Source organism: Hirundo rustica, chromosome 12 (assembly GCF_015227805.2).
Source record: "Hirundo rustica isolate bHirRus1 chromosome 12, bHirRus1.pri.v3, whole genome shotgun sequence".
NCBI lineage: Eukaryota > Metazoa > Chordata > Aves > Passeriformes > Hirundinidae > Hirundo > Hirundo rustica.
Genome location: NC_053461.1, coordinates 6,724,756 through 6,750,667, shown reverse-complemented (window position 1 = coordinate 6,750,667; position 25,912 = coordinate 6,724,756). Strand labels below are relative to the sequence as shown.

Below are 25,912 nucleotides of genomic sequence, written 5' to 3'. Positions count from 1 at the left end.
GGGCCAACACCTTCACAGCCTGAACTGGCACTTCCAGCACTGCTGAGCATGGACTGCAAAAACAACTAGATGTCAAATAATAGCCAGAGAGAAAAAAACCAGACCCCAAACCACTGGCTAAAGCAAATCTGGTGAGTTATTACAAGTGCTGAGATATGATACTGAGTTTCCATACCTGGAAAAAATAAAACAGGCCAGAATTGCTGTTTTTCCCTCCTGTGTGTCCAGCTCTTCCCACGCACCCTGCTATGAATTTTAAATGCATGCCAAGTTTTGTTCTGGAAAAATTCACACTACCATAGACAACTGCTGATTAAATATTATAAAAACATAACCAGCGATATTCCTCACCTAAGCCTGGGCTCTCAACTTTTCAGTTCAGCAGTCTGCTCTCCTACACGACCGTTTGCTGCAAAATAAAGGGTGAGGGTACCTTTGAAACCCTATGTGCTCCTTAAGGGAATCTGCAGGTTTTAATCAAAACGCAGGTTCTGCTCCTCGGCCCTGTGTGCAGAGAGGGGAAGGCACACAGCTCTCCTCTGAGCATTTCTCTGCCTGTCACTTCTCAAATTCAGCCATGCTGCACAGGTGCACCTGCTAAAAGTCATGGGAAAAGAGAAACATGAACTAAAAACAACAAACAAAACAATCACAAGTAACTGCAATTTCTTGGTGCTATTTCTAGCCCAAACATTAACTGTATGTTTTCTAGATTTAGGTTTTTAGGAGCATGCATTTAGTCTGCTGCCTCCAGTCAGCTAAGAAAATGTGAAAGAAAACTGGAAGTGAAATTATTTATATTGCACCTCCAATACATTATCAGACTGCAGCTGAGATGCCAATAAATTCAAGAAGTGACATCATAAAACTAGCCGATTATTATGAGGTTTTGATTGGGTGTTAGTGTGGTTTTTTTTTTTTTTTTAATTACAGTGTTTCTCCCTTTTTCTTTTAAATGCTGCATTAGAATGTAGCTGGCAATTCAAGGCAATAATGCTGATACACTAAACACCAATTCACTGCTGCGTGGTGTCATATAAAGAATATTCTTAACCTGCTCAAAGAAAATACTTTCAAGTGAAAGACTAATGGGTCAGGGGTGTGAATACAACCTTTCTAAAGCATTTTTATCAAAAATATAAAATACACAAACACTTCAGCAAAAACATTTTCAGGTAAGAGTAGAAGGCATCACTTAACTCACATTGAATTGGTTAAGTTGATGAATGAGGCATTAATACGCAATACACAAGTCTAAACAGGTTGAGAAGATATTTTTAATGGAATTACAGACTTCCTTAGAATCAATCCTTTCGGACTTGCTTGGCAGCAGCCTGTCAGAGGATCTTTCAGGAGCCTACACTGTCCCTGCTTTATGTTGTGACCTGTAATTTTGTTTAGGATTCAGTCTCCACCACCGAAAGTGATATTCAAGATACAAGGTGACCTAAAGTAAACTCAGTAACACAAGCTGTAAGACACATGAAGGAAAATGCAGCTTTGCAGATACATCCTTAAAAAATACTCAAAATGAGGCTAAGAAAACCAAGCTGACAGAATGTACTTCAAACACTGCATTTATTACAAAGGTGCATAGAGTTTATGCCATTTGGTTTGAATACTTAATGTTGAACCTACAAACAACATACAAAGCGAGGTTACAGTATGTAACAAAAGCAACAATGACTATCTAGTAAATTCAATATTCTACTGTCTTTAATTTCACAAAACATTTCTGAAACAAAGGCACTTACAGAATTTGAAAAAAAAAAAAAGATATAATCAACATTTAAAGTCTTAGCTCCCTCCCTACAGCACTGTGGAGAACAAGTGTGACATGAAGGCAACAGCTACTGGGACTGACACATCAGCAGTGCCTGTACTGAAAACTTTTGGATCATCTCCATCTTTTCTGTAACCATCCCATTCTCTCCAGTATTTGAAAACAAGCTTCAACAAGGCTGCAGGGCAAGAACCAAATAAAAATTTGGTCCTATACCTCATTGTTAATGATGATTAATGAACAATAAGAAATTAATCACAATCATTAATTGTGAATTGGACCATTTTATCTTCTTTCAATAGGTTTTGCAATGGAATCAGTAATGAACTGCTAAGACAGTTCATTAATAATTGATTCTCTTCAGTTCTATATAGCTCTCATTTGCACATGTCCACCAAAGCTTTCCTTTGTGTCCATTTTCAGGCTCCTTGACCCTAACCACCCCTCATCTCCCACCACCACACACAGAGCAGTGGCAATTCAGGATCATCTGTTTGGTCTGTACAATTTCCACCCCAAAACCTACAATTTGGGAATTGTATTTGGGAATCTGCTACTGCCGCCGCATGACTTTCCTCCCACCTCCTCAGGGACATTGACTGAGCCACCCTGCCATGAAATCGCAGATTTCCCTCTCACAACCCAAACATGACACTGTGACTGCCATGAGCTGCTCCCTTTGTCACACCAGCTGGGGGACAGGAAGAGCAGGGCACAGTAAAAACCTCAGGAAGCCGCACACTGGATGCTGTACCTGTGCTCTCCCCAGCCTGGCTCCACCCAGCCTAACAAAGCTGCTGGAACAATCTCTACCCTCCTTCTCCAGGAATAAACACCAAGGGCAGGATGTGTAGCAAGGGATTTATTTCCCCAGTTACTCAGTGCCCTCCCACAGAAACACTCCAGATTTCTAAGGCAACACTTCCTCCACCATACAGGAGACACCATCCTTTTTTGGTTGTTCCCATGTAACACCTGACAGTGTAATGACGGTTTTGCCCAATTTCTCAGCTGACAAGGCAGGAAAGAGAATACACAGACACAGGATATGTGGATACCTGCTCTCTAAGTGCCTCTCGGCACCATTTCATGCTATTAACTTCAACACTCAGAGAGGTGCTAACAGAGGGGCACAGGTTGTGAGGAACCCCAATGTAAAAACTTTGAAGAGGTTTCTTCTGAAATGCCCTGAAAACTTCCTTAAAAAAATAACTGGAATAATCCAGAAATAGACTCAAAAAATCAGGAAGAGGAACAAGGCTGCCTTTGACAGCAGCAATTTCCACCCGCTCCGTGAGGTAAAACAATACCACCAAACAATAATATACCCCAAATGTAGAATCACAGGACAAAAGGCTCAATGGCCTCTCTAAAAAAGTAAAATCAGTGTAAAAGGTATGTTAAAATTATTTCACTGATTATGTCACAGTGATACATGCAAAGAACATCGTTCTATGAGGATTAACAACAAATTGCATTTCAATGTCAGAAAACTGAATTGTTGAAGACAGTGAAACATCCCTCCACCTTATTTGTTAGAGCAATAAAAGATTCACAAAGCCTAAAGCCCCAGCAGTGTTAACAGTCATGAGGATGCCTCAAGATGTTTCATGACTGAAAGCATTACTTTCTTAAAAATACATTAGCTGGCTGTGACCAAATCCTTCCTTTCCCTGACTTCTCCTTCTCTGCTCAGCTTCATAGGAATGTTGAAGACAAAAGGAGGTTTAATGCCCACTGTGACTCTTCACCCAGCATATTGTTACTCCAATGCAGACTGGATTTATAAAGGTCTGTAATTCTTAGGTTCCTGCCACCTACAGTTCCCACTAGAGACAGTGGAAAAACCCTGAGCATTTGAAAACCCCAATCTTCTGCTAACATCCCATCTCTCCTGTAAAACAAATTCCTTTTCTGTGATGAGGCAGGACTGAATACTGCCAAGGTACCTCTGCTTAACGTGTGATTAAGGGGCTGATCCTAATTCCAAACTCACCAAGAACAGATGGCTGAAGTAAGCTTGTCCAATACTACCTGAACAAGAAATACTCATCCAATCATTTTTATGAAGAATTTTCAGGGTTTCAGCTTTTGATCTATTTGGTCCATTAAGTGGCAGAGATTCTGTTAATGTCTAGCTATAACACCCAACGGATGCACAGTTTATAAACCTTAAAACTGGAACAGAAAACAAGGAAATAACCAACTTGTGCTATTTAGAATTAGCTCAAATGCAATTAAATGTGGTTTACTACCCCTTACCAAAGGTAAATACATAGCAAACCTTCCCTTTTGAATGGTAAATCAAATGTATTAAATGGTAGCTTACCTAACAATAGTAGCTTCAAAACAGGCAGAACTTACATAACATGTATCAGGTAGTTTCTTAGGTGTTAAGTTTTTACATTTTAATACTGTGCAAAAGATTGCTACAGCTTTGGGTATTTGCAATGCTCATATTAGACCATTCCTCTCAAAATTATTGCACAGCAAATAGTATTGTGGTTCTATATTTCTGAAATGCTCCTTCTTGGCGTTTCGTATCTAGAGCAAAATCTCTTTTTGTATTTGCTTGAGGTATAAATTAACTCCTGCAAGAAAAATACTCCTTCCTTGGAGTATTAAAAATAAGAAGGTACTGAATTGATTTTCTCTCTACATAGACAAAAGATTGTTGTCTTCCAGAAAAATATAGCACAGGTGCATGGTGTAAACAGAACAAATGATATCTTGAAGAGTTTTGTATGCAGAAGCACAGTAGAAGAGCTTTTCAATAGGTGGGCTTCTGAGGATCCATGTAAGCAGGGTTGTAAGGGGGCTGGGTGGGGTAAGGGGCTCCAGCACCAGCTGCAAAAGCAAAACACAAGAGAGAACAGATTTGTAAAATGTACATTCTGAATTCCACATATAAAATGGCAATTTCTGTTTTGAGCACACAGTTAAGAGATTCAACTTAGCCAGTATCTTAATTGGATTTGAAAACAGCTTGTGCTCACTCATAAAACATCTGCATTTCAGAAGTAAGATCACAAAAACCTTTGTTCTTCTTGGCTTTGGGGCTTTTTTGATGCTGAGTGTACATGAGTAGCCTTCAGGGGAGAACCTAGCCTGAAAAAAAGGAACAGATCTGGCTCAAAAAAAAAAAAAAAAAAAAGCACCAGTGGAAGTCAGGGGTGCACATATAAGAAGATATAAATGATAGTGTAGTGAGAAAAAAAACACTGGCCAAAAGTAAAAGGACTTGAGAAATCATCTTAGGATTCCTTCAGGGAAAATGCTTTCCTGCTAAGTGTCAAAAAATTAATTAAGGAAGTAAAATAAAAGGGAAAAAACATCCCACCACTACAACACATGAAAGAGTTTGACTTATATACCAGAAGTGTACGCTTTGGAATAGATTCTTATTTTCTACTGTTCTGAGAAAAGCTGCTCTCAAGGGACATCCTCATTTCCAGCTCTGTCAAACAGCACAAGTTTGTTCAAGTAGCGCCTGATCAGATCCCTGGAAAGTACAGGTGTGGTTATCTTCTGCTGATCTTGTAAAGCAAGTGGGTTTGGCTCCTGTGTAACAGCAGGTATACTCCCCTGGCATGTGACCTAATTAACAGCCAGCTCCTTGGTTAACAGGCAGCAGAAAGAAGGAAAGAATTTTCACTGAGAGGCATTTTCAGCTGCAACGTGGAAAGAGCTTTGGTATGTTCCCAGAAAAAAAAAAACAAAAGCAAAACAAAAAACCACACAAAAAAACCTACTGTTTTAAAAACTAACAAACTAGCAACATCCTGAGAAACCAGAGGGTAGGAGAAGTGAAATGACTAATTTATTGGCTCCCTCATATGAAAAAGATTAAGCCAAAGCACTTTGGCATAAACCTATAAAATCCACAGCTTCTTTGGCATTTATGACAGAAAAACAGAGTCATCAGTCCTGCCAAGTCAGCGTTTTCACATGTGGGGCTGGTTTGCTTATTATTAATGTACAATTTCTAACTGGGTGCAAATCTTTCACACTGTGAAAAGCCATTTTATATTTGAGTTGTCTTGGAAGTTACTTTCTAAGGGCATTATTTACTAGTCAGGACTATACTTTGTTACTTAAAAGGGTTAACAGTGAGGTTTGTAAGAGGGCTTGAAGATCCTAAGGGTAACAGCCTGGTTTTGGCCCCTCTCAGCAGTCTGGAGGCAATTGTTCAGAGAACAGCTATTACCAGCAGAAGTGGGAATTAGTCATTGCAACAATAAGGCTCCATGAGAACAATGCTGTGAAAGAAGGAAAGCTGAAGAAAAAGATTCTGATCATTCTAACTGCAAGCTGTCAACAGACTTCTCCTTCCAATCCCTTTGTCACGGGCAGGAAAACCTCCAGGTTGTTCAGAGCTTTGTCCAAACTGGCCTTGGACACTTCTAAAGATGTGTCCATAGCTTCTGTGGCTAGGAACAACTTGTGCCAGGGCCTCACAAACCTCCCAGTAAACATTTCCTTCCTAATAACGAATCTAAACTTGCTGTCTTTTAGTTTGAATCCATTCCCCCTTATCCTGTCACTGTTCTAGAACAGAGCTAGCAAATATTAAATTAGAAAGGGAATGTGGAAACATCCAACTCATGTTGGATGTATGTTAAAATTGGCTTTGATTTTAATATCAAATGTCAGCTGAATGAGTAAAACGTTCTACTGGATCTGCTGACAGCCCCGCACATTGCCAAACTTTGCCAGTACAGCCCCAGCTCACACCTCCTCTGGCAACGCTTAACACGGAAACAGTGATAGGGAAATTTCCACCAGGGCCATTAACAGCACCCACCATAACTTGAGTTTTACGTAACCTGTTTACATTTTTATTAACACAGCCACAGAAAATAATAAACGTAAATAACACAAGATCTTCCTCCAGAGCAACTGTCTCCGGAGCTGTTTAGGAGACGAAGAAGCACTTGGTGCTGCCTTACCTGCCACAGTTTCATGGTAGGCCGGGGGTCCTGCTGGCTGCATGGGGTAAGGGGGAGGGTACTGAGCAGGGTACGGAGCCACCGGCATCCCCGGCTGGGGCTGGACAGCCACGGGCTGGTAGCCTTGGTATGGAGCTGCTGGGTAGTTGGGTGGCACCGCTGGCTGCTGGGGGTACGCAGAGTGAACCACCGTCGTGGTGGCAGTGGTGGTCACCACAGCTACAGGCAAGGAAAAGGAACACGGTTAGTGCTGGTGGGCCCTAAATAAAAACCCCGAACGACACCCAGACAAACACGTGGTGGGAGGAAAGAGAACTTTTAAATGCTCAGGAAATATTTCAAAACATCTCTCTGCAACTTCACATTCTGGAGCGGCTTAAATGCTTATTTTTAATATTTAGGTATTGCAACTTCTGAGCAGAGTATTTTCACCTCTTATAGGAACACAGTTTTCCAGGAGGAATTAAAAAAAAAAAACAATCCTCTTCAAAGATATGAAAAAAACCCCAATTAATCTAGAGCTACTTACGCCGTGGTCTTCGACATGCTTTGTAGAGACAGCAACAGGAACAGGTGAGGCACAGAATAATAGTAATGACAATCACTGCAAAAACAGTAACTCCGATGGCAATAAGAGTTCCAAAACTGCAAGAGAGAGACCACCAGGATTGGTAAGAGTGACTCCTTAACCAAAGCTGCAGCAAATACATTGCTCCACCTCCAATCTCTCAGTACTTACTGGACTAAGAAACAACTGTGCAAGGCAGTGCTGCAGGAGGTCAGGTCTGCTAAGCCAGAGGAAGCTGAACCACCCCTGACAAGGGGTCTTTGCCCCCTCTCATTTTAGTCTGTGATTATTGTTGTTTTAGCGAACACACAGGTTCAGAGCATGCCCACAATGAAGCATCCCAGCTTTTGGGGTGACAGTAAGTTCTTCCCACATCCCCTAAGACCTCCCAGTCCCAAACTCAAGACAACCTCAGCGCTGAACAGATTCTTGGCAGGTTTCTTGACATCTCTGAACAGGGATTTTAGAATCCATGTTTCAGTTAGGAAGAACTGAAATTCTGACTTTACTGCAACAGCAAGTATGGCAGGCTACATTAGCGGATACAGAAACACTGCCTAAAACCCACAAATTTATTATGGGAAGATCAGAAACTACAACAGCTTTAACTTCTGTGAAGTGCACCAAATGATGGAGGCAGACAAAACCAGTTACCTCTGGAAGCTTTACAAGTTCTATTTAACACACAAGGGAGGAAAGGTATCACAGCAAAGCCAGTGACAATTCCCTTTAAAGTGCTAAGTGAAATGATCTGTTTCCTACTGTCTGAAATCAACAAAGCCCATCTTCCATGGAAGCCAAAGTCCCCGGCACTCATTTATTTCTTAAAAAACCCACCATGCATCAGTTTTGGGAACAATTCCAGGAAACAACCAGCTCTAAAATAACGACCAGAGAGCTGGTTTCATATCCATCCTGGTTTTGCCTGTTGGTAGAGATTTTGGCTACAGAGTTCTCTTTGTTTTTTCCCTGCTCAGTTTTCTGTTAACAGCTTTAAACAAATGACACATCTTCATAGCATCCAGCAATTTTCACTTGGCTACCAAACACCCACCAAATGTGAAAATTGCATTTGAGTATCAGTGACACTGTAAGGTTAAATCACTGACAAAAAGAATTGCAAAATGCTTTACCCTTAGCTCAAATTTAAAAGACCTCACCTCAGTGTCTTCTAGAGCAACTTAACCCTTAGTAAGCTAAGCACTGACTGAACACAAGCACTAACAAATAAAAAAGGCTCAATTTAAAATGCATTCTTTCCCCTTAAGAGAGGTTGCATCAATTTTATTCTGTTTCTGCAAAAACTAGAAGAAAAAGCTCAAGTCAAATCTCTTTCAAAACAACGATTTTATGAAACTCTGTCTGACTTGAAGCACTAAATACAGCACTATGGACACAACCATGAAGTACTGAATGGGATACTGTGGACTGCCCATAAGTACTGCAACTGAGCATTTGCACGTAAAACAGGAAGCAGGAACCGCTGCAGCCTCCTGAGGTCACAGGAACCACATCAGAAACACTGCCAGGAAAATAAATAGATTACTGCAACACAACCACACAATGTAAAGGTGAAAAAATGTGTTGAGGAACACATGCATGTTTTGCCCCTTTTATTTGCACCCTTGCATTTTTGAGATGTTGATCTAAACATGCACTCCTAAACACGCAGCTTTTAAATGCCCTCTCGTCCTCATGAGCATTAGCTTCGCTTCAGTGCAGCAAGTTCACAGCCACCTCAACACCATCCAAACAATTCAAGTTCTTTCAAGCCTAGAAAGCAAAATAAAAATGCGACTTCAAGAGAAGAAGAAAACAGAGAGAGAGAGAACTGCACTCAATGGATTTGTGCCCTGAATTACCCATCCCGATTCCAATGTTCACAAGAAACAGCTGTGACAAACTACAGACACCTTCAGAAATTGCAGGACAAGAAATGTCAACTGCAATTTCTGATACTTGTGGAGCAGCCAACAGCTTCTTCTTTCCTCTTGTTTCCACTGCTGGATCAACTCTGAAAGAGCTCTCTCACTAGAGAAGTTGACATTACTTCCATTACACACAATTACTCTCCAGCAACATTAGAAGACAAAGTAAAGGAGTCTTCTAGGTTCTTCCTCGGGTTTTTTCCCCACTAAAGGAAAGAACGCTTTTTTCTAGTGAACTATGAGAAGGAAAGGGATTCTTGTGTCAACAGAAGAGATTAGGGCTAACAAAGACAACTAAACTCTTCACTCGTAGACAACAAACTTCTTAGAACTTTAGCAAAGGCTGGGCAGAATCAAAGATACCAGAAAAATTGAAATAAAGTGGAGAAATATTTACTCATCATAAATTACTAAGCACAGCAGGAATCTGGTATTGCCCCCTTATCTTTCACAACTAATTTAATTTCTGATATGAGAAAACAGCACAAGCCTATTTGCAGCCAAGCTGGCCGTCAACAGATAAAAACACTGACCATAGGCTCCATTTGTTTATTTTTAATAAAGTTTTCTGCTTAAAGAAGCAGTTATCTTGTATTTCTACCCCTAATAAGGAACTCACCAAAAGTAAAGCTAAAAGACCAACACACCATGTCCTCATTTTCACCAAGTTGTTAGAGACATCCTGTGCATTTGGATCACTTGTAAGTGATCCAAATCACTGGCACAATGACACAACCAGGACACAAGGACATTTTGCACCCATCTTTTGAAGAGTTAAACGGAGACACATGTTTGAAGTGCAGGTGTGTCAGGTGTAGACGTTAAGAGTTCCGTGTTTGTGTGTGCAAACACTGGGATCCAGTCCTACCCACTGAAACACTGTCTGCTTGCTGCAGACCAAAATTATATGCTTTCAGAGACAACCCAGTAAAGTTAGTAAAATAACAGAGAGGAGTTAGCACTTCTCTCAGTTCTTTAAGGCATATAACAACCGATTACTGGCAGGCATTTTTATCACCCACTTCACAGCAGATAATTTTTCTGCCAGTGCTTGGGTTCAAGCAGGCTAATGTCTTAGAACAGCACATAGTAAGGAGATATTTACAGAAAAAACAGTAAGTGCTGTGAACATGTAACTCATGTCATCAACAATTTCAACACTGGAGTTCTTCAAAAAGAAATTTTTTTCTAACTATTTTTATTGACAATCAAAAGTAGCAATACTCTTTCGGAACTTCTGCATGGTCAGTCACTACCTTACTGAAGTAATGTCATTTTATTCCCCAAGGAATAATGAGCACTTCTTGAGCATTTAAGTGATATCCCACTACAGAAAAAGGTGCAGGAATGGATGATAGTCAAGTGAAGTCAGAATGGTCAACATATTTTACTCTGTGAACCTTCTAACCTTCAGAAGACAAGACATTCCAGGCACTGTATAAAGACTCTCTTGCAGTCTAATTCCTTTCTTAGACAAAAATCGCTTCATTTGATTGCTTTCACCTGATGATTATGCCTAAAGGGCTCTAAAATACTTGGAAAAAATCATATTCACATTAAATTGTAACTTAATTACTGTTAGCATGGTACATAAATGAAAAAGAAAAACGTGAGGGATTGTTGCTTACAGATTCTTCCCCTAAATGGTTAAGCAAGAGAGAACAAAAGCCAACCAAAACCGAAAGCACACCTGACCCTGCATTCTTCAAACAAACGTCAGAGTGCAGAAATCAGGGTGTCCAGAGCACCAGCTCAGAGTGCTCTGCTGGCATCAGTCACAATTCAGCTTTCCAGACTCCCACATTATATATACCATGGTCTAAATAAAGCACACCCAGTTATAAACAGCTTGAGCTCGTTCACTGACATTTCCTTCTTCTTTCTCTTCGCAAGTGAACTTTTGCCAATGATTTCATAAAAAACAAAATCAAACCTAACAGCAGTTTCATCGCAGCGATGACAAACTGCAACTTCTCATAAAACGTAGGGAAAAGCAAATATTGGAGAGATTTACTCCATTTAGTAAAACTGTTGAGATAACATCCTGCCCTTTCCTACCACCACCTCACTCCTGCCTTGCCCTATCTCCACTTCTGCCCCTATCCTCTCAGCTTTTTGAAAGCACCGAGGTGTATGTGTAATGAGAATATCTCACAGACTCACCTCTAAAGTTGTCTAATTACTCAAAGTATCTATCAGCTCACATAAAGGGAGTTACTTGCCTATTTCACCCCTTTCAGGACTGAATGAGATGCAATGGGCATATTAAAATGTGAGAACCAAGCCCAGGATCTAAATAATACTATTTGTAGAAGTTAATTCTCAAGGCAGTTGTTCATGTTGGAGATTTCGATCTTGAAGAGTCAAGTGGAAAAAAAATGCAGAGTTTATTTAAAGCATTTTCAAATATCAAAGTTTAGATTCCAGCAATGTATTTTTAATTCTTCTTAATAGTTTGAATCACTTAAGCCAATGACATTTTGTAAGCTGATACAAAGGAAATTTTCACATATCTATGCCTTCATGTGAATAGGACACGCTAAAAAATTTGTCTTAAAACAGAAAAAAATATCCAAACGAACAATGAGACCATCAAGTCATGAAAAATTAGTTTAAGCAGCCCTTTTATTGTGCAAGTTTTAATCTATTCCAAGATTTGTTGCATGCTTTGAGAAACACATTGGCAAAGTTCTTTTCAAAAGCACTGCTGCTTTTAAAAACAAACGTTTACAAATAGTGAGTTATGGCTGTAACACGGGGCGGTCTGGAAAGCCTTCAAAAGATAATTCAGGCCATTCCTGAAAGTAAAATAAAAAATTGAGTATATGTATGTCATTCCTTACTGCTCCAGAAAAGGATCCAGTTCCCAGAAATGTGATGAAATGGTAAATATCCACATTTGCCCTGACTCAAGTGTAGGGCATGACCAAACAAGTTCCCAGAGAGAGATACTTAACTAACATTTTTGTCACAGCCATACAATGCCAGGTACTGCCTCTAAAGTTTAGCAGGAAAATAATAAACTTTTGTTTTTTTTTTTAAGCTGTATGAATTCCCAAGAGCCTTTCAGAGGGATTCATTTCTACAACTTTACTAACAACATACTTCCTCAGTTTAACGTTTTAGCATAAAAACCTCAAATCCTAAGAACCACTTTCCTAAAGATCAAACGAAAATAATTCACTATTACTCAGAAAACAAACTCACAGGAAAACATTAGCCTGATTTGAACACTTGCAGGAGTGACCTGCAAGTTATTTTAGCACAGCCATGAGCTTCAGCACAAGCAATCAAAATAGACACCACATTAAGCCTCCTGGTCCAGGTGCAATCACAGTAATTGCTGGTGCAGCCTTGGCCACCTCCCCAAAACAGGATCTCTGCATGATCAGGAAGTTTCCAAGTGATTCTTGTGGTAGGCAACAGGCAGCCCAAGCCTCAGACTGAGCAGCATGGTTTCAATTTTACAAGATCGTGGTTGTTTCATCAGACTGGCAGGTTTGAGTAACTGCAAAGTCATTTTAGAAGCTCTGCAATGCAGTGAAGTGTGGATTGGAATTGTGATGTCTGGTGTTTCAGACAAATGGTAACTCAATTAGCGCTTCAGAGTGCCTTAATGTCATGAAAAGGATTTCACTTTATTTTGACCAACCCCTCAGAGCAGCACCAGCTCAAACCACCACTAAGTGCAAACTGCTCTAGCAGGGACACAGATTAAATGAAAACTGCTAAAACTCAGCACTACTTTCCATGATTCTTCCTGGGTACTCCCAAAAGGAGAGTTTGCAACGTGAGTCCCAGCAAAAAAAAACAACTCTTCTGTTTACCTGCAGTATAACCAACCCTGAGCTCCATCCCCCAGAGCACACAGCTGAGCACAGCCCAGGGACCCAACTCTGGTGTGAGAAACAACCTAAAACAACAACAACAAGGCCATGGGAAGCAAGGAACTCTGCAACTGCCAGAGTGCTATAGAAAAAACAGAAGGCAAGAGTCTTTCATGAAAAAGTTTGCTAAACATGTATTGAATTGAGCCTTTAGCTGTTTGTTCAAATAGGAATCTGATGTGGATTACTTTAAGCCCAAAATAGTAAATTTTAATTTTATTCCCAAAAACCTACTGGAAATAAAGCCAACTACTATTTTTTAATATTATATTTACATTTTTTTTTAATTCTCCATTTTTATAAAATAACACGTTTAGCACAACGTTTTCTTAAACAACCTTTACGAGAAAGTGGCAGGGAGGGAACTTCCTGGAGTTTGTGGTTTTACTCAGACGTCTGACACCCTGATCCAACAGGTTATTATGGAATATGTATACAAGCATCTCTTCTTTGTCCATAAAGAGTTCACTTGTACTACGTATGTGTATTTACATAAATCCCTTCGTAATACACACTAAAAATACAAATTTCCGGTGAAGTTTGCCAGGAGATCTATTATTGTACACTTTGTAGACAACTGAGAGTAATTGCTAGAAGTAACTGGTACATTAAAATATGCACATAACAAGGGGAAAAGTCAAGGCTGCATTCAGAGAGACTGAAGTCTTTCAACAGCACTGCAAGAATTTAACACTGCAGCTTTATCCAGGCCCGCAGATAATTTTCAGTCCATTGGACCCTCAGCATATAAACTGTCCTTGAACACAATTAAAAGCATTTGCTTCTGCAGGTGGTAAATAAATTTTAAATGTTCTTTCAGTGGCAAAAAGAGAATGTAGGTTGATTACAGATATTTAAGGCAAACAACATGAGTCAGTTCCCTTCCTACCACCCACTTCAAGTACACAGGATGGTACCTCCACATCCCAACTCAAATTTGGCAATGGGAAGGATTTTTCTTAGATTGTTAACTGAAATAACAGAACATGTTTAACCAGGAAAAAAACCCCAAACCACAACTAAGTGCCACAAAAAAAAGTCCCCACAAAAACAGCAATATTATGAATTTGCTACTGCCAATACCATACTAATTCTAGAAAGCAGATTTAAGCAACTAATTAGAAACTAACTTGGCCAAAGAATTAAAGCTTTTTTTTTTCCTAGCAAATTGAAACCTGGGGTATGACCTGTCAAACACACTGGAACTGCAGTAAAAGGAAGTTTGGACTAGGTTACATCCACCTGCTTTGCCTGCCTTATAACCCAGCTTTTATAGGAAACACACCTTTTTCTTTACCCACATTACCCATATATCATCCCATATGTAAAGCTTCCAAACACTCTGTTCAGGCAGGAGTGAAAGTTAAACTATGTAAATTAATTATCCTATACTATTATGAACTTATATCCTGCCCCACATTCCCCTTCTCTTCTGGAATATTACTCATCCAGCACAAGAAGGATCCTCAAGGAAAATCTAACACTGTACAAACGAGAAGAGACCACTGCAGCAGAGGTGACATCTGGCCAACCACTCCTTCTTTTAAATGGCATTGATTATTAACAAGACCTTCATCAAAAGAGTCACAAAAGTGACTTTGATGACTAGTTCCTTTCACAAGCTAAAAAAAAAAAAAAAAGTTTTCAAGTTTACCTCTCGATGGAATTGAGAGCCAGAGATCATGCTAGTAAAAACAGGCGTATTACATCAGAAATAAATGGTATAAATTGTTTTGAATACAAAGATTTTGTCAAAAGGCCAATCTCTACACAACTGGTAATTTCCTGAAATTAAACTAATTTCTTTATTTCACTGAATACCCTACAACTGCAGTTTTAAAAGACTGTGCAATTTGAGGGTATTCTCCTTCTCTCATAAGACATCTACAAACACAATCTATGGCAAATATATCCAGCTACACCTCAAGTCATGGCTTTTTTATGGCAGTATATGAAAAAAGCAGAATTGGTGCTACCTTTGGAACTCACACGCTCACAGATCCTAATAAATAGCCATCGTGGTGTTTTGAACATGTTTTTAAAGGATTCTCTGTTTCTTGGGCTATAGGATCCTTCTCTGAGGGTTACCCTACCTGCAACCACTTCCACAAGCTCTCTCCAGAGTCAACTTGTATGTTAAAATTTTACTGTTTTCAGAATTACACAGAAGCACAGCAAAACCCACAGCTGGAGGGAACACTCTACCCTGAGAGGTACCTACAGTCGATGAAGCACACAGCCACAGGAAAATTAATTCCTGAACAAAATCCAAGTGATCAGTCTTGCTGTGTCTTTGTATGCTCAGGCCAGGTTGCCTTTGTTTGTTGCTGTCACACAGCTCCCTGTGGTTAGCAGAGCACACCAACCCAGCCATGCATATCTGCCTCTTGCCAAGGCAGCATTTTTCAACCTCTCCTTCCTGCTTGGTTTCTGAGGAAACAAAACTCAAGTGCCTATAGCAGCAGACACCACAACTCATAACCCTCTGTCACCTTCAAGCAGCTTCTTCACCAAGAACACAGTGAACACAAAACCAAGTGCTCTGCAATGCAAGTTACCACTGCTAATTGTGAAAGCTGATGTTTACTCTTCATGCTGGTAAAAAGCATAGAACATTTTTTTAAGTAGCTTCAAATCCAAGTCTCAGTTGTTTCCAGGCAAGAAGCTTACATTCCTTGGTGAGATTAGCCTGTGCCTGAACATGAACCTCACAGAACAGGCAGTATGCAAGTTTAACTCCTTTATTACAAAATATATCAAGGACCAGCACTGGAAAAGAAATCCTCTGCTCGTTAAACAGAGACCGCTTACATTTTTAGAAGCTTTTTTCCAATTTTCATGGAGTCTTCCCTCTGAAAACATTCCACACCCACCTGGACACATTCCTGTGTGACCTGGTCCAGGTAACCCTGCCTTGGAGAGGGGTTGGACTAGATGATCTCCAGAGGCTCCTTCCAAACATAACAATTCTGTGATTCTGTAATTATCCTCATGATTTACTTTTTTATCACTGGCAACCTATCACAAATCCTGGAGTATCCAAACAGACCAACAAGTGTAAACTGGAGTCCCTAACAGTGATGGCAGGGGAGGAGAAATGAGGCATAGTTCAATTTTGACCTTGTCTGCGGAGAAAATACGGGCTTGAAAACATCTAAACCAGACAAAGCAAATCAGGATAATCGTATCTGAATCATATCATATCACAGTTAGAAATATGCTGGTTTTGACAGGTTAGCCTGTAGCAGCCTGCTGCAGATGCCACATTTCAGCCAAAGGCAGAATGACATGGATTTTCTCCATAGCACAAAAGGACAAGGAAGCCACAAGACTACACATGGATCAAACCTCAAATGAGCACATCCCCATCCAACAAGGCTGGTCTGTCTCTGCTGGCCAAAGCTTCCCTGGAAGATGGATGCTCTGCCTCCCCCTTCTCATAAGGAGGAGCAGCCTTGCCTCAAGCATTACTGTACCTGATACACAATCTGCTGTAACTTACAGGCAGAAATTAATTCAGAAACAGAGCCCAATTAACTGCATACACAGACATGGGAAGTTTTGTTTCCAATTAGAAAGCCTGGTATCAGCTGCCCCAACAACATTATTTTCTTATGTAACTCTTCTACAGATGTTCTGAATTGCTCCACCTCCTTAAACACTCAAATACTTCACAATTAGCTGAATTGTGGATATGAGTCATCTAATTTCCTTTTCCAGTAAGGGTCACTATTGGAAAATTGGCATACCAAGGCTAAGTAATCACATTACCAATGAAAATAATAAGTTCTGTCCTGGTGAATCGGTGCTGTGCTTCTTGCAGTTTCTTAAAATAAGAATACTATGTACAGCAGAATGAAAAAGGGGAAACCAACTAAATTAACCTTACTGCTCACAATCCATCTTTGAAACCAGAGTAAAGCAGGGAAAAACTCACTAATCCAATTAAAATGAGGGGGAAAATATCCTAAAACACCTTCCAGTAGTAAACTCTAGCCACAACTAATTCACTAGCGGTAGAAATTGGAGAAATTGCTTATGGTCAGGGAAAAATGGTGACAAATTTATGAAGTTCAGCAGTATGAAACCTATGCCTACATCCCGACCTAAAAGGTCCACATGATCTTTAAGGACCAATTAACAAAATAAAAGGTCTGAATCTGAGTTAACCCTGACTTTTACATTTTTCCTAGAATGCTTACATTTGATTCCAAACACAGCATTCTGGAAAGCAAAATGCTTTCAAGTACTTAGAAGTGCATTATTAAGACACTCCAATGGAGTGCAATTTATTGTCTTTAAAATGTCCAAAGATTATAGGGTATGGACTGCTTGCAATGTGAAACACTTAAAAGGATTGCCCAAAGTGTATGCCTGCCTCAACAGCGCCTGATACTCAGTATAAATACTGACAGACAGTAATATTAAAGGAAGATACTAAAAAGAAACCTACTGAAACCTGGTGCTTTCCTTGCACTTCTACAGCAGACCTCAGAACAAACACAGCAAAAAAGCAAAAGTACAAGCAAACTGGAAATTGCTCAGCCAGGCAAGACAACAAAGAACAAACATTCCACAGCAGCCCTTCCCTAACCCCGTCCTTAGAATTACAGTGTAATTGTGGCAGGACTTCCAAGCAGGGAGAAGAAACACCCAGATCCAGTGGCAAGTCCACAGGTAGTTTGTACCTAGCCCTAAGAAAGGGAATTTCTCTTAAAAAGACAAGATTTGTGAGCAGTGTGTCAGGGTGGTAACTTGATCTAGAAATCAGCCTGATGCAAGAATAGGGAACTGAACACTTCCTGACCCCTAATGCCAGGAAACCATCACCTCCTTCTCAAGGGCAGTGTCAAAGGTAGTATTTGCAACTCCTAAGAAAGAACAGGGCACTAAAGGAAATTGCCTTTTGTTGCCCCCTGTCACGTTACACGTGGTTCAAAGAGAATGCTCATCTTGTTGCAGATACAACGAAATATTCCAACTGACATCAGCCCTTCTCTCTACACGGTGAAGAATTAAACTAAGATAGCCATCAAGAAACAAGGCAAAACCTGCCTTTTAAAAGAAATTGGCACAGAGAGAAAGGGTGGAATATACCTTGCAGGCAAGGAAGCAGGACAACTCTTCCAGAAGGAATACAGCTCACTACTAGGCTAAAACAGCACAGCAACCTCAACGTACACAACACAAAACATTAGGCACTGTCTGTAACTGAACAAATACCTACATGGTGTGCCACTGGCTGCAGTCACAGATGGTGCCACTCACTGCAATTCCCAGTACTGAAACGCCCTAAATGGGACAGCTCAGTCATAAGTCATTTTGGAAAGTTCTGAGATGTTGTTTTCCTCCAGAGTCATATCCTGTTGGCTTTTCAAGGACAGTATTCCTGTGAGTAATTACCACCTTTCTAATAAAATTGCCTAACAAGAAGGTATGTTTGATGTCTACACCTTTGCACAACAGTAATTTTTCAAAGCTGCAATATAATTGAAAGGGAAAAGAAAAGTCACCCATCTTCTCAAGCTGAGACATCCACAGTTCTCTTTTTAGACATCCCATAGCTGAAAACAAAGGTAAATTAAAACAATTTAATTGCTCCTTCCTAAATTTCTTTCCTGCCATTTACAAAGAGCAAGCCCTGACTTGAAGATAAGACTCATGCCTGCTGTACTGGAACCACATATCTGAAGACAGAGTATCAAGCCTAGCCGAGAAGGGGCATCCCTCCTCCAAAATACATTTCATCAAATCCTTATCCTTGGGAAGAGACCAAGGCTCCAAGATATCCACGTACCCCCTTCACACCACCACGGCAGCGCCTACTGCCTTTAGCGCGGCTCCTTCCTCCCCCGCAGGAAAAGATGCGCCTGGATTTACCCAGCGCGGGGGCTCCGCCCGGCTGTGCCGGGGAGGGCGCACGGCCCGACCCCCGCCCACCGCTCCCGGGGGCGATGCCGCTCGCACGGCCCCGCTGGCAGCCCGTACCGAGCCCGCTCTGCCGGAGGTACCGGGAAGGCCGTGCAGGCTCTCCGTGCAGCTGTCGGGGTCCCGTCCCGAGCCCCCCGAGCCCCCCGAGCCCCGCCGCTTACCCCATGCTCGCCGCCGCCGCTCGCCCCGCGCCCGCCCCGCTCACGTCACGGCGCCCGCACCGCCCCTTAAAGGGGAGCCCCGGCGCCGCTCCCGCGATCCCCATCGCCCAAACCTACGGATAGACATCCATCAGCCAGCGCTCGGCGTCACCGAGCGCCGCTCGGGAGTCCCCAGCATAAGGACACGGAAGTGTTGGAGCGAGTGCAAGGGAAGCCACGATGTTGATAAGAAGGGTGGAGCACCTCCCCTAAGGAGATAGGCTGGCAGAGTTGGGGCTCTTCAGCCTGGAGAAGAAAAGGTTATGCAGAAACCTCATAGCACTTTCCAGGGTCTGAAGGGGCTCCAGAGAACCAGAGAGGGGCTCTTTGTCAAGAACTGGAGTAACAGGGCAGGGAGTAATGTGTACAAACTAAAAGGAGGAAAATTTAGGTTGGATATTAGGAAGAAAGTTTTTACTGTGAGGCTGATGATGCACTAGGAACAGGTCGCCAATGTAAGCTGTGGATGCCCCAATCCTGGTAGTGTTCAAGGCCAGGCTGGATGGACCTTCAGTAAGTGGGATACGTCCCTGGCCATGGCAGGGGGAGGCTGGAAATAGATCATCCTTAATGTCCATTACAACCCTGTAACATTCTGATTAATCCCTGCCCTCTCTTCATCATCTTCTGCACTGTGAGAAACTGACACAATTTTACAGCAGGACTCCTGTCATCACCAATACAGTCTTAAAGGAATTTACTTCTTCCCAAGACTGAAACAGATGGAGAAATATCAATAAAACCTAACTGCAAAAGATGCTGGAACACCAAGGAGATACTTCAAACAAAAGCAGATTTTCCTCCAGAGCCATTATGGATTTTCTAGAAGTACAAAGCACAGAGTAATGGCCATAAACTAAAACAGAGGATGTTCCACCTCATCATGAGGAAGAACTTTGTTTTGTTAAGAATGGCAGAGTACTGGAAGAGGCTGCCCAGGGAGTACATGGGGTCTCCCCTCTGGAGACATTCAAGTCACACCTGGACACATTCCTGTGTCACCTGCTCCAGGTGACCCTGCCTTGGCAGAAGTGTTGGACTGGATCTCCAGAGGTCCCTTCCAACCCCAACTGTTCTGTGATTCTGTGCTAATGCTTCAACCTCCTGTTCAGCAGGGAATATGTCTAAACAGTTACGGTTTAAATAGCAATATCCAGCCTCTTCCTCATGTCTCTTTCTTCCAACACGTACACAGATTTTGAGTGCTCCACACTCTTAACACACAAATAAGTATTTCTAATTTTGTATTCTAGTAGCACAGAATTATGGACTTCTTTAGGCTGGAAAAGACCTTTAAGATTACTGAGTTCAACTGTTAACCCAGCACTGCCAAGTCCACATGTCCTGATTACACAATGAAGAATCTCTACACGAATCCCATTTTAAAAGCTTGCATGGCTTACCTGGGGCTAGGAGAAACGAAGAAATCATCAGGATCCTGAAAAATCTCTGAGTCAGAGATCCTGTAACAAGAGAATTCATCTCAAAAAGTGGAATTTATGACTTATTCAAGTTACCTAGCTAAGCTTCAAATGCTTTAAAATGAGAGATTGTTTTTGTTGCCTGTGGTATTAAAAGTAGAGATTTGACAATTGCATGACAGCACCGTTCCAAGGCAGTATGGCAAAATCCAAAAACAAACAGACCAGACATAGATTTGGAGCAGCTGTGGATAAATGCATTTACTGCATTAGCCCTAAGTAACTAAAGTTAGTCAGTGATTAGCAACAAAAATCAACGAATTTACCTTTTTACTAAGCTCACCTTCACCATTAATTAAGCTTAGTTTCACCCAGGTAATGCTCTGAAACAGGCATCCCTGCTTTGGGGAGGAGAGAGGAGCAAGCACAGCAATTTCTCCACCAAGTGGGGTCATATTCTCATCCTCTACATGGAGAAAACCAAACTCCAATTTTAACAGTGTCTCTGTTGCCTTCAGTCAAACTGAACCAAAGGCAGAACAGAAGTGTGACATGTCAGTGTCACTTCCTCCTCCACCTGGCTAAAGGATGTCTGACAGTCTTTGCTCCCACGCTAAAACTGCACATCATCATCATGCCCCCACAATGACCAGATCTGTACTTTGAACAAGGCCTCCTATGCCTGGGTAAAGGGGAGCAATGCTCGCTTTCCCTGCAGAGATGTGGGTGCTCTTCTGTGCTTCAGAGAGACAACATCGAGCTCAGGCCAGTGTTTCACCCCAGACATCTTTCAGTGGTTAAGCGGCGCCTGAGCCAGGTGCAAGATAAGCAAGTGGCTCAGCTCAAGTTTGCTCTCAACCAGCCTCCCTCATTGATTTTCCAAAGCAGGCCTGGAAATTTTCCACATTATCCTCTCTGTGACTACGTCAGAATGCCACAATAGGTGGTTTTAGAGTGTGTCCTCTCTGCTCCTTTTAACATTCTCCATCTGGAGCAGGTACCAGTGGTAGCTATCTGGTGTCCTGGAGCATTCTGAAGTGCGAAGTTCAGATTTCGATAACAAGGACTTTCCACATGATCTAGTGATACTGACAGCAATAATAATTTTAACAAACATCAGTGCATACTGTATCAGGTCTTGAAGCCCTCCCACCAAGGTAAAAAAAAACATATTAAAGCTTCATCCCAACCAGTTGTTGGACAGTGATTCACTAAGTTCTTTCATTTTCTCGCTGATCTTCTTTAAATCTTCCACAGGGTCTTCTAGGTCAGGCATCTTCAGAAAAATTAAACAGAGTGCAAGTATTTGAAAATTACCAAGAAGATACACATCAGTTCATGCATTAATTTATCCAGCTCATTGTTCCAACTTTACAGGTAAGTAACAAGCATTAATATGATCCCTGGTAGAGCTTGATAGAGATATAGAGGAGAAAGGTTCTTTAGGAAGATTTAACCATTAAACAGTGTGTTTTTGTCATTTGATGACAAATTATAATGTGTTGTACACATTTAGTTTGCCTCATACCTTTCATTAAGCTGACTGCACTGGAATTTTTGTTCATCAAATTTTAGGAATACATTAGAGCAGCAGTATTGATCCAGACAAGATTCACAGCAGAAATCAGGACAGGATTGTGCAAGTTGTAATTTGCCAAAATAACCAATATATGCCTGACAATCCTCACCCAAAACTGAAAAGCTACAAAGCAATAGTAAGCAAAGAAATAATCCTACAAAGTCTTTTTCTCTTACCGACCTGATCACCTAAGTTAACATTTAAATATGCTGAAAATATTTGGGTCAGGTCTTATAAACCAAGTAGTTCCTTTAGTGTATAGCAAAGGCAAATACTTATTTCTCACACACAGTATCTCATCTTCATCAAGCACCCGCTATCCTAATGTTCACACAGACATAAGCACCAAACTGCATGAAAATACAAAATGCTGGTGATACTCTCTTCACTATATCTGACAGTAGCTACCAAATTGCTGCAAAGACTCCAAGAGCAGTGTGAATTGCCAAAAACGTTAAAAATACCAAAAAAGCCCTAATATCAGTTAGAAGAAAATGTTAAATTTTCCTAGAGATTTGACTTGATGGAAAAGATGCAACACCACTGCATTCACTGTAGGTTTGGGTTTTTGTGTGACTTGGTTGATTCTACCTGTTACTTTGTTTACTTCACAGAAAATCATAATCCTGATAATCCATTGCAGAAAACAGAGAGATGTCATACAACAGATTTTTAGAACTAAAATCAGTCAGGTAGCATTGCCACTGCAAGCATCACCATGGTGCAGCTACAGTGGGAATGCAATGGGAATGTTCATGTACCAGGACGGCTCCCTTAGGGAACATTCCACACTTTTCAGAACACATTTCTTGAGAGACTGGCTGTTTTCTCTGTCTTTGCCCTCCCAAGCCTGAGTAACTGACCATAAGAATGACTTATTAAAAGCTTTTAACTGCCACATAAAAATATTTCTCAAAGCTTAAGCAAAAATCATTTCCCAAGAAGGGTATCATTTCCTTTTTCAGTGACAAATGCTGCAATCAGCTGGTTTCTGTTCATCATTTTCCTTCTTATCACATATCATGTTAACAAGACATACCCTGATATCTTGCTCCTAAACCACACTCCATCCAAAAATCCTCAAATTCCTTCAGGTGCAGTTGTTCAGAGAAAGCAAACAGGAAGAGGCAAAGACAATACTTAAACTGACTTTAACATCTGAAAATTCAGTCTTCACTCTCTGGCATCAAGAAATACCTGAATTCTTCAGCTGTTGCCTGGAATAAAACACAAAATGTTTCCAGTGTTAAAATGATAATATAAATGCAAGTCCTTAATTGAAAGCCGTAATGTTGCACAATATGGTGATACGAACACATGATACAGTATTTCTACAATTTTTATAAGGTTGGTTAGTATATGTATCAAATATTGTCCAGTAAGAAGAGCAGTTGGTTATGTAACTCTCCCCAGGTTCTGCCCCATTGGAGCCCCCCCCCAGTCTTTTTTAGCCCTACACTTTACTGTAAGTATCCTTGCTATACTAAAGGCAAGACTAAACAGAATTTCAAGAATGTATTAGTAAGGAGGAGGTCAAGGAAAGTACTAGAAGTTGTAACTTTCTATTAACAGTCTACAAAGTTACAAATACATGGAAAATACATAAAAAGCTAAAAATATTTAGGTATCACAGCCAACCATGAAAACAAAATCTTCTAAGGGTGTAAACATGGAGGTTCATTAAACAGAAGCAAAGAGGAACTTCTGTGCCCATAGCACAGTACTTTTTACACCCTTACATATGCTTACACACAGTCAAATTTTTCCTCTGCAGGCACATAATGCCACCTGACTCCTCCATCTATCCGTAACAAGGAAATGACAGGTACCTAAACCAATTCCAAAATACCTTGTGAAATCACACAGCAAGGCAACCAACAAAATTCCTCCCTTCATCTCACAATTGTACTACTGCAGCACAATACAAAAACAAGTAAAACCAAAGGCCTGGCCAGTTCTCAGGTGGCTGAGCGGAGCCAACAAGAGCTAAGCACACCACAAAAGAATTTGATGCCTCTACTTTGTTCCTCTCTTCTTCCATCAGCTGTGGCATCCATGAGATGCTTCCTGAACGACTGAATTCTCCAGCTCATCAGCTGATCAACTGATAGTACTTTTTTCCCCAGCTGGTCTTCTGATAGGTTAATTATTTTAATCACTTGAGAACGGGTACAGTCCACACCCAACCCAACACAATCTAGTTACTGAGGGGTTCCTCCTATCCTGCAGGGCATCAGCGTGAAGATTTCACACCATCAGTACCACAAAAAACCTTTAACAGACCGACCAAGTTCCATCTGAAGAGCAGAGCTGCCAAACTCTTCCCACCCAGTCCCCAATCACTGCAGTAAGTACCAGCTTCCACCTCTATTTATGCAAGAGCAGCTTGCATACAATTACAGCTATAGCACCTTCATGGTGAGCCTAAAGAACCCCTTTTCTGGTGCTCACATCCTGAAGTACTTACAGATAAAACTCTGACCATTTCAGCCACACTGATTTTAGCTCAGCCCCCAAACAAACTGCGATCCCGGATTACGCTGATCAAGTCAAATGTCTTCGTGTATGTCATAAGCAACTTTCCTGCACAGGTTTGTGCAGAATTTAATCTCTCTGATCGAGTGACACCACTGATATATAAAATATAAAGAATGCATCTCCTTCTCAGAGACTTCACTTCACTTTGATTATATCCGCTCTTTCTAACCAAACGACAAAGCTGAGGAAGACCACATGGTCCATCCTCTAAGCACAATAACAAAATAGCAACAGATAGGGCTGCTGAAAAAAAAACCCCACAATTATCAATAATAGCATTTGATGTATGAACTCAATCATCAAAAAAGCTTCCATAAATAGTGCTGTTTATGTGATATCATCATTAAACACCTCAGTGTTTCTATTATCTTCCCGTAAAAGGGTAGAATTTACTATGTCGGGGTTGAAAAGGTGAAGGTTTTTAACGGGATGCTTCAAGAATCACCGGCAGCCACTTCAGTACATCATTGCCTTACCGTAGTTACCAGCAGCCCGTACCATCAAGCGGGGTCCCGCAGCCACTGCTGGCCGACACCACCGCTGAACACAAACTCGCTCTGCTTCGGCAGAGGTTTTCCCTCAGCAGGACTTTTCCCCCGGCGAACCCAACTCGGCGCCAAAACCGCTGCGCGCGTGTGGGCACCTCCCGCGGGACCACGTGTCCCAAAACCACGCGTTCCTGAGCCCCAACACCGCGGTTCCACAGCGCCAACACCACGCGTTCCACAGCCCCTAAAACCAGGGTTACCTCAGCCCCCGCCCCGGCGGGCACGGGCAGCTGAGCTCGCAGCCTGGGCCTCCGCAGGGGATGCGATCACCGCCTCCGAAAGCGACACCGGAGCCCCCCAACCGCCCCGAGCGCCGGGGCCCTACCCCGCTCGCCATCCCGGTACCTTATCTCCGTCCCCGTGCTCACCGGGAGCCGGCAGGAGGAGGAGGAGGAGCCGACAGAAGCCCAGCGCGCCCCGACACAGCGGCTGAGGGCGGCCGCGCCCCGGGGTGGGCAGGGAGGGACGGCCCGCGGAAAGCGGCAGGCACAGAGGGCGGGGCGGTCCCGGCACGGGAGAGCGCTGAGGCGGTCCCTGACACCCGATCCCAGTTCCTCGTTACCCTCTCCTCGATCCCTGC

The 25,912-nt window shown here is 41.7% G+C and overlaps 1 protein-coding gene across 20 annotated transcripts; it reads right to left on the bottom strand.

Moving 5' to 3' along the window:
• Positions 1-1,561: 1,561 nt before the first annotated feature.
• On the bottom strand, positions 1,562-25,912 carry SHISA5 (shisa family member 5). 20 transcript variants are annotated; one of them, XM_040076488.2, is made up of 7 exons: positions 25,701-25,793; positions 23,444-23,463; positions 21,858-21,943; positions 20,650-20,709; positions 7,262-7,377; positions 6,733-6,951; positions 1,562-4,630 (listed from the first exon to the last, which is right to left on the bottom strand). In XM_040076488.2, the coding sequence occupies exons 3-7, from the start codon at positions 21,941-21,943 to the stop codon at positions 4,554-4,556; spliced, it is 558 nt and encodes a 185-aa protein (XP_039932422.1). In that variant the 5' UTR covers positions 23,444-23,463; positions 25,701-25,793; the 3' UTR covers positions 1,562-4,553. The 20 variants fall into 20 exon arrangements, with proteins under 20 accessions (XP_039932422.1, XP_039932419.1, XP_039932415.1 ...); XM_040076485.2 differs by having other exon boundaries at positions 25,678-25,787; XM_040076481.2 differs by having other exon boundaries at positions 23,286-23,463; positions 25,701-25,784.

Excerpts from the sequence above, each read along its gene's own strand:
- SHISA5 (XM_040076498.2), bottom strand. The coding sequence starts at position 21,943 with ATGCCTGACCTAGAAGACCCTGTGGAAGATTTAAAGAAGATCAGCGAG. Across the intron at positions 20,710-21,857 it reads GAATCACTGTCCAACAACTG|GATCTCTGACTCAGAGATTT; the intron begins GTTGGGATGAAG and ends CTCTTGTTACAG. Across the intron at positions 4,631-6,732 it reads CTACCATGAAACTGTGGCAG|CTGGTGCTGGAGCCCCTTAC; the intron begins GTAAGGCAGCAC and ends TTGCTTTTGCAG.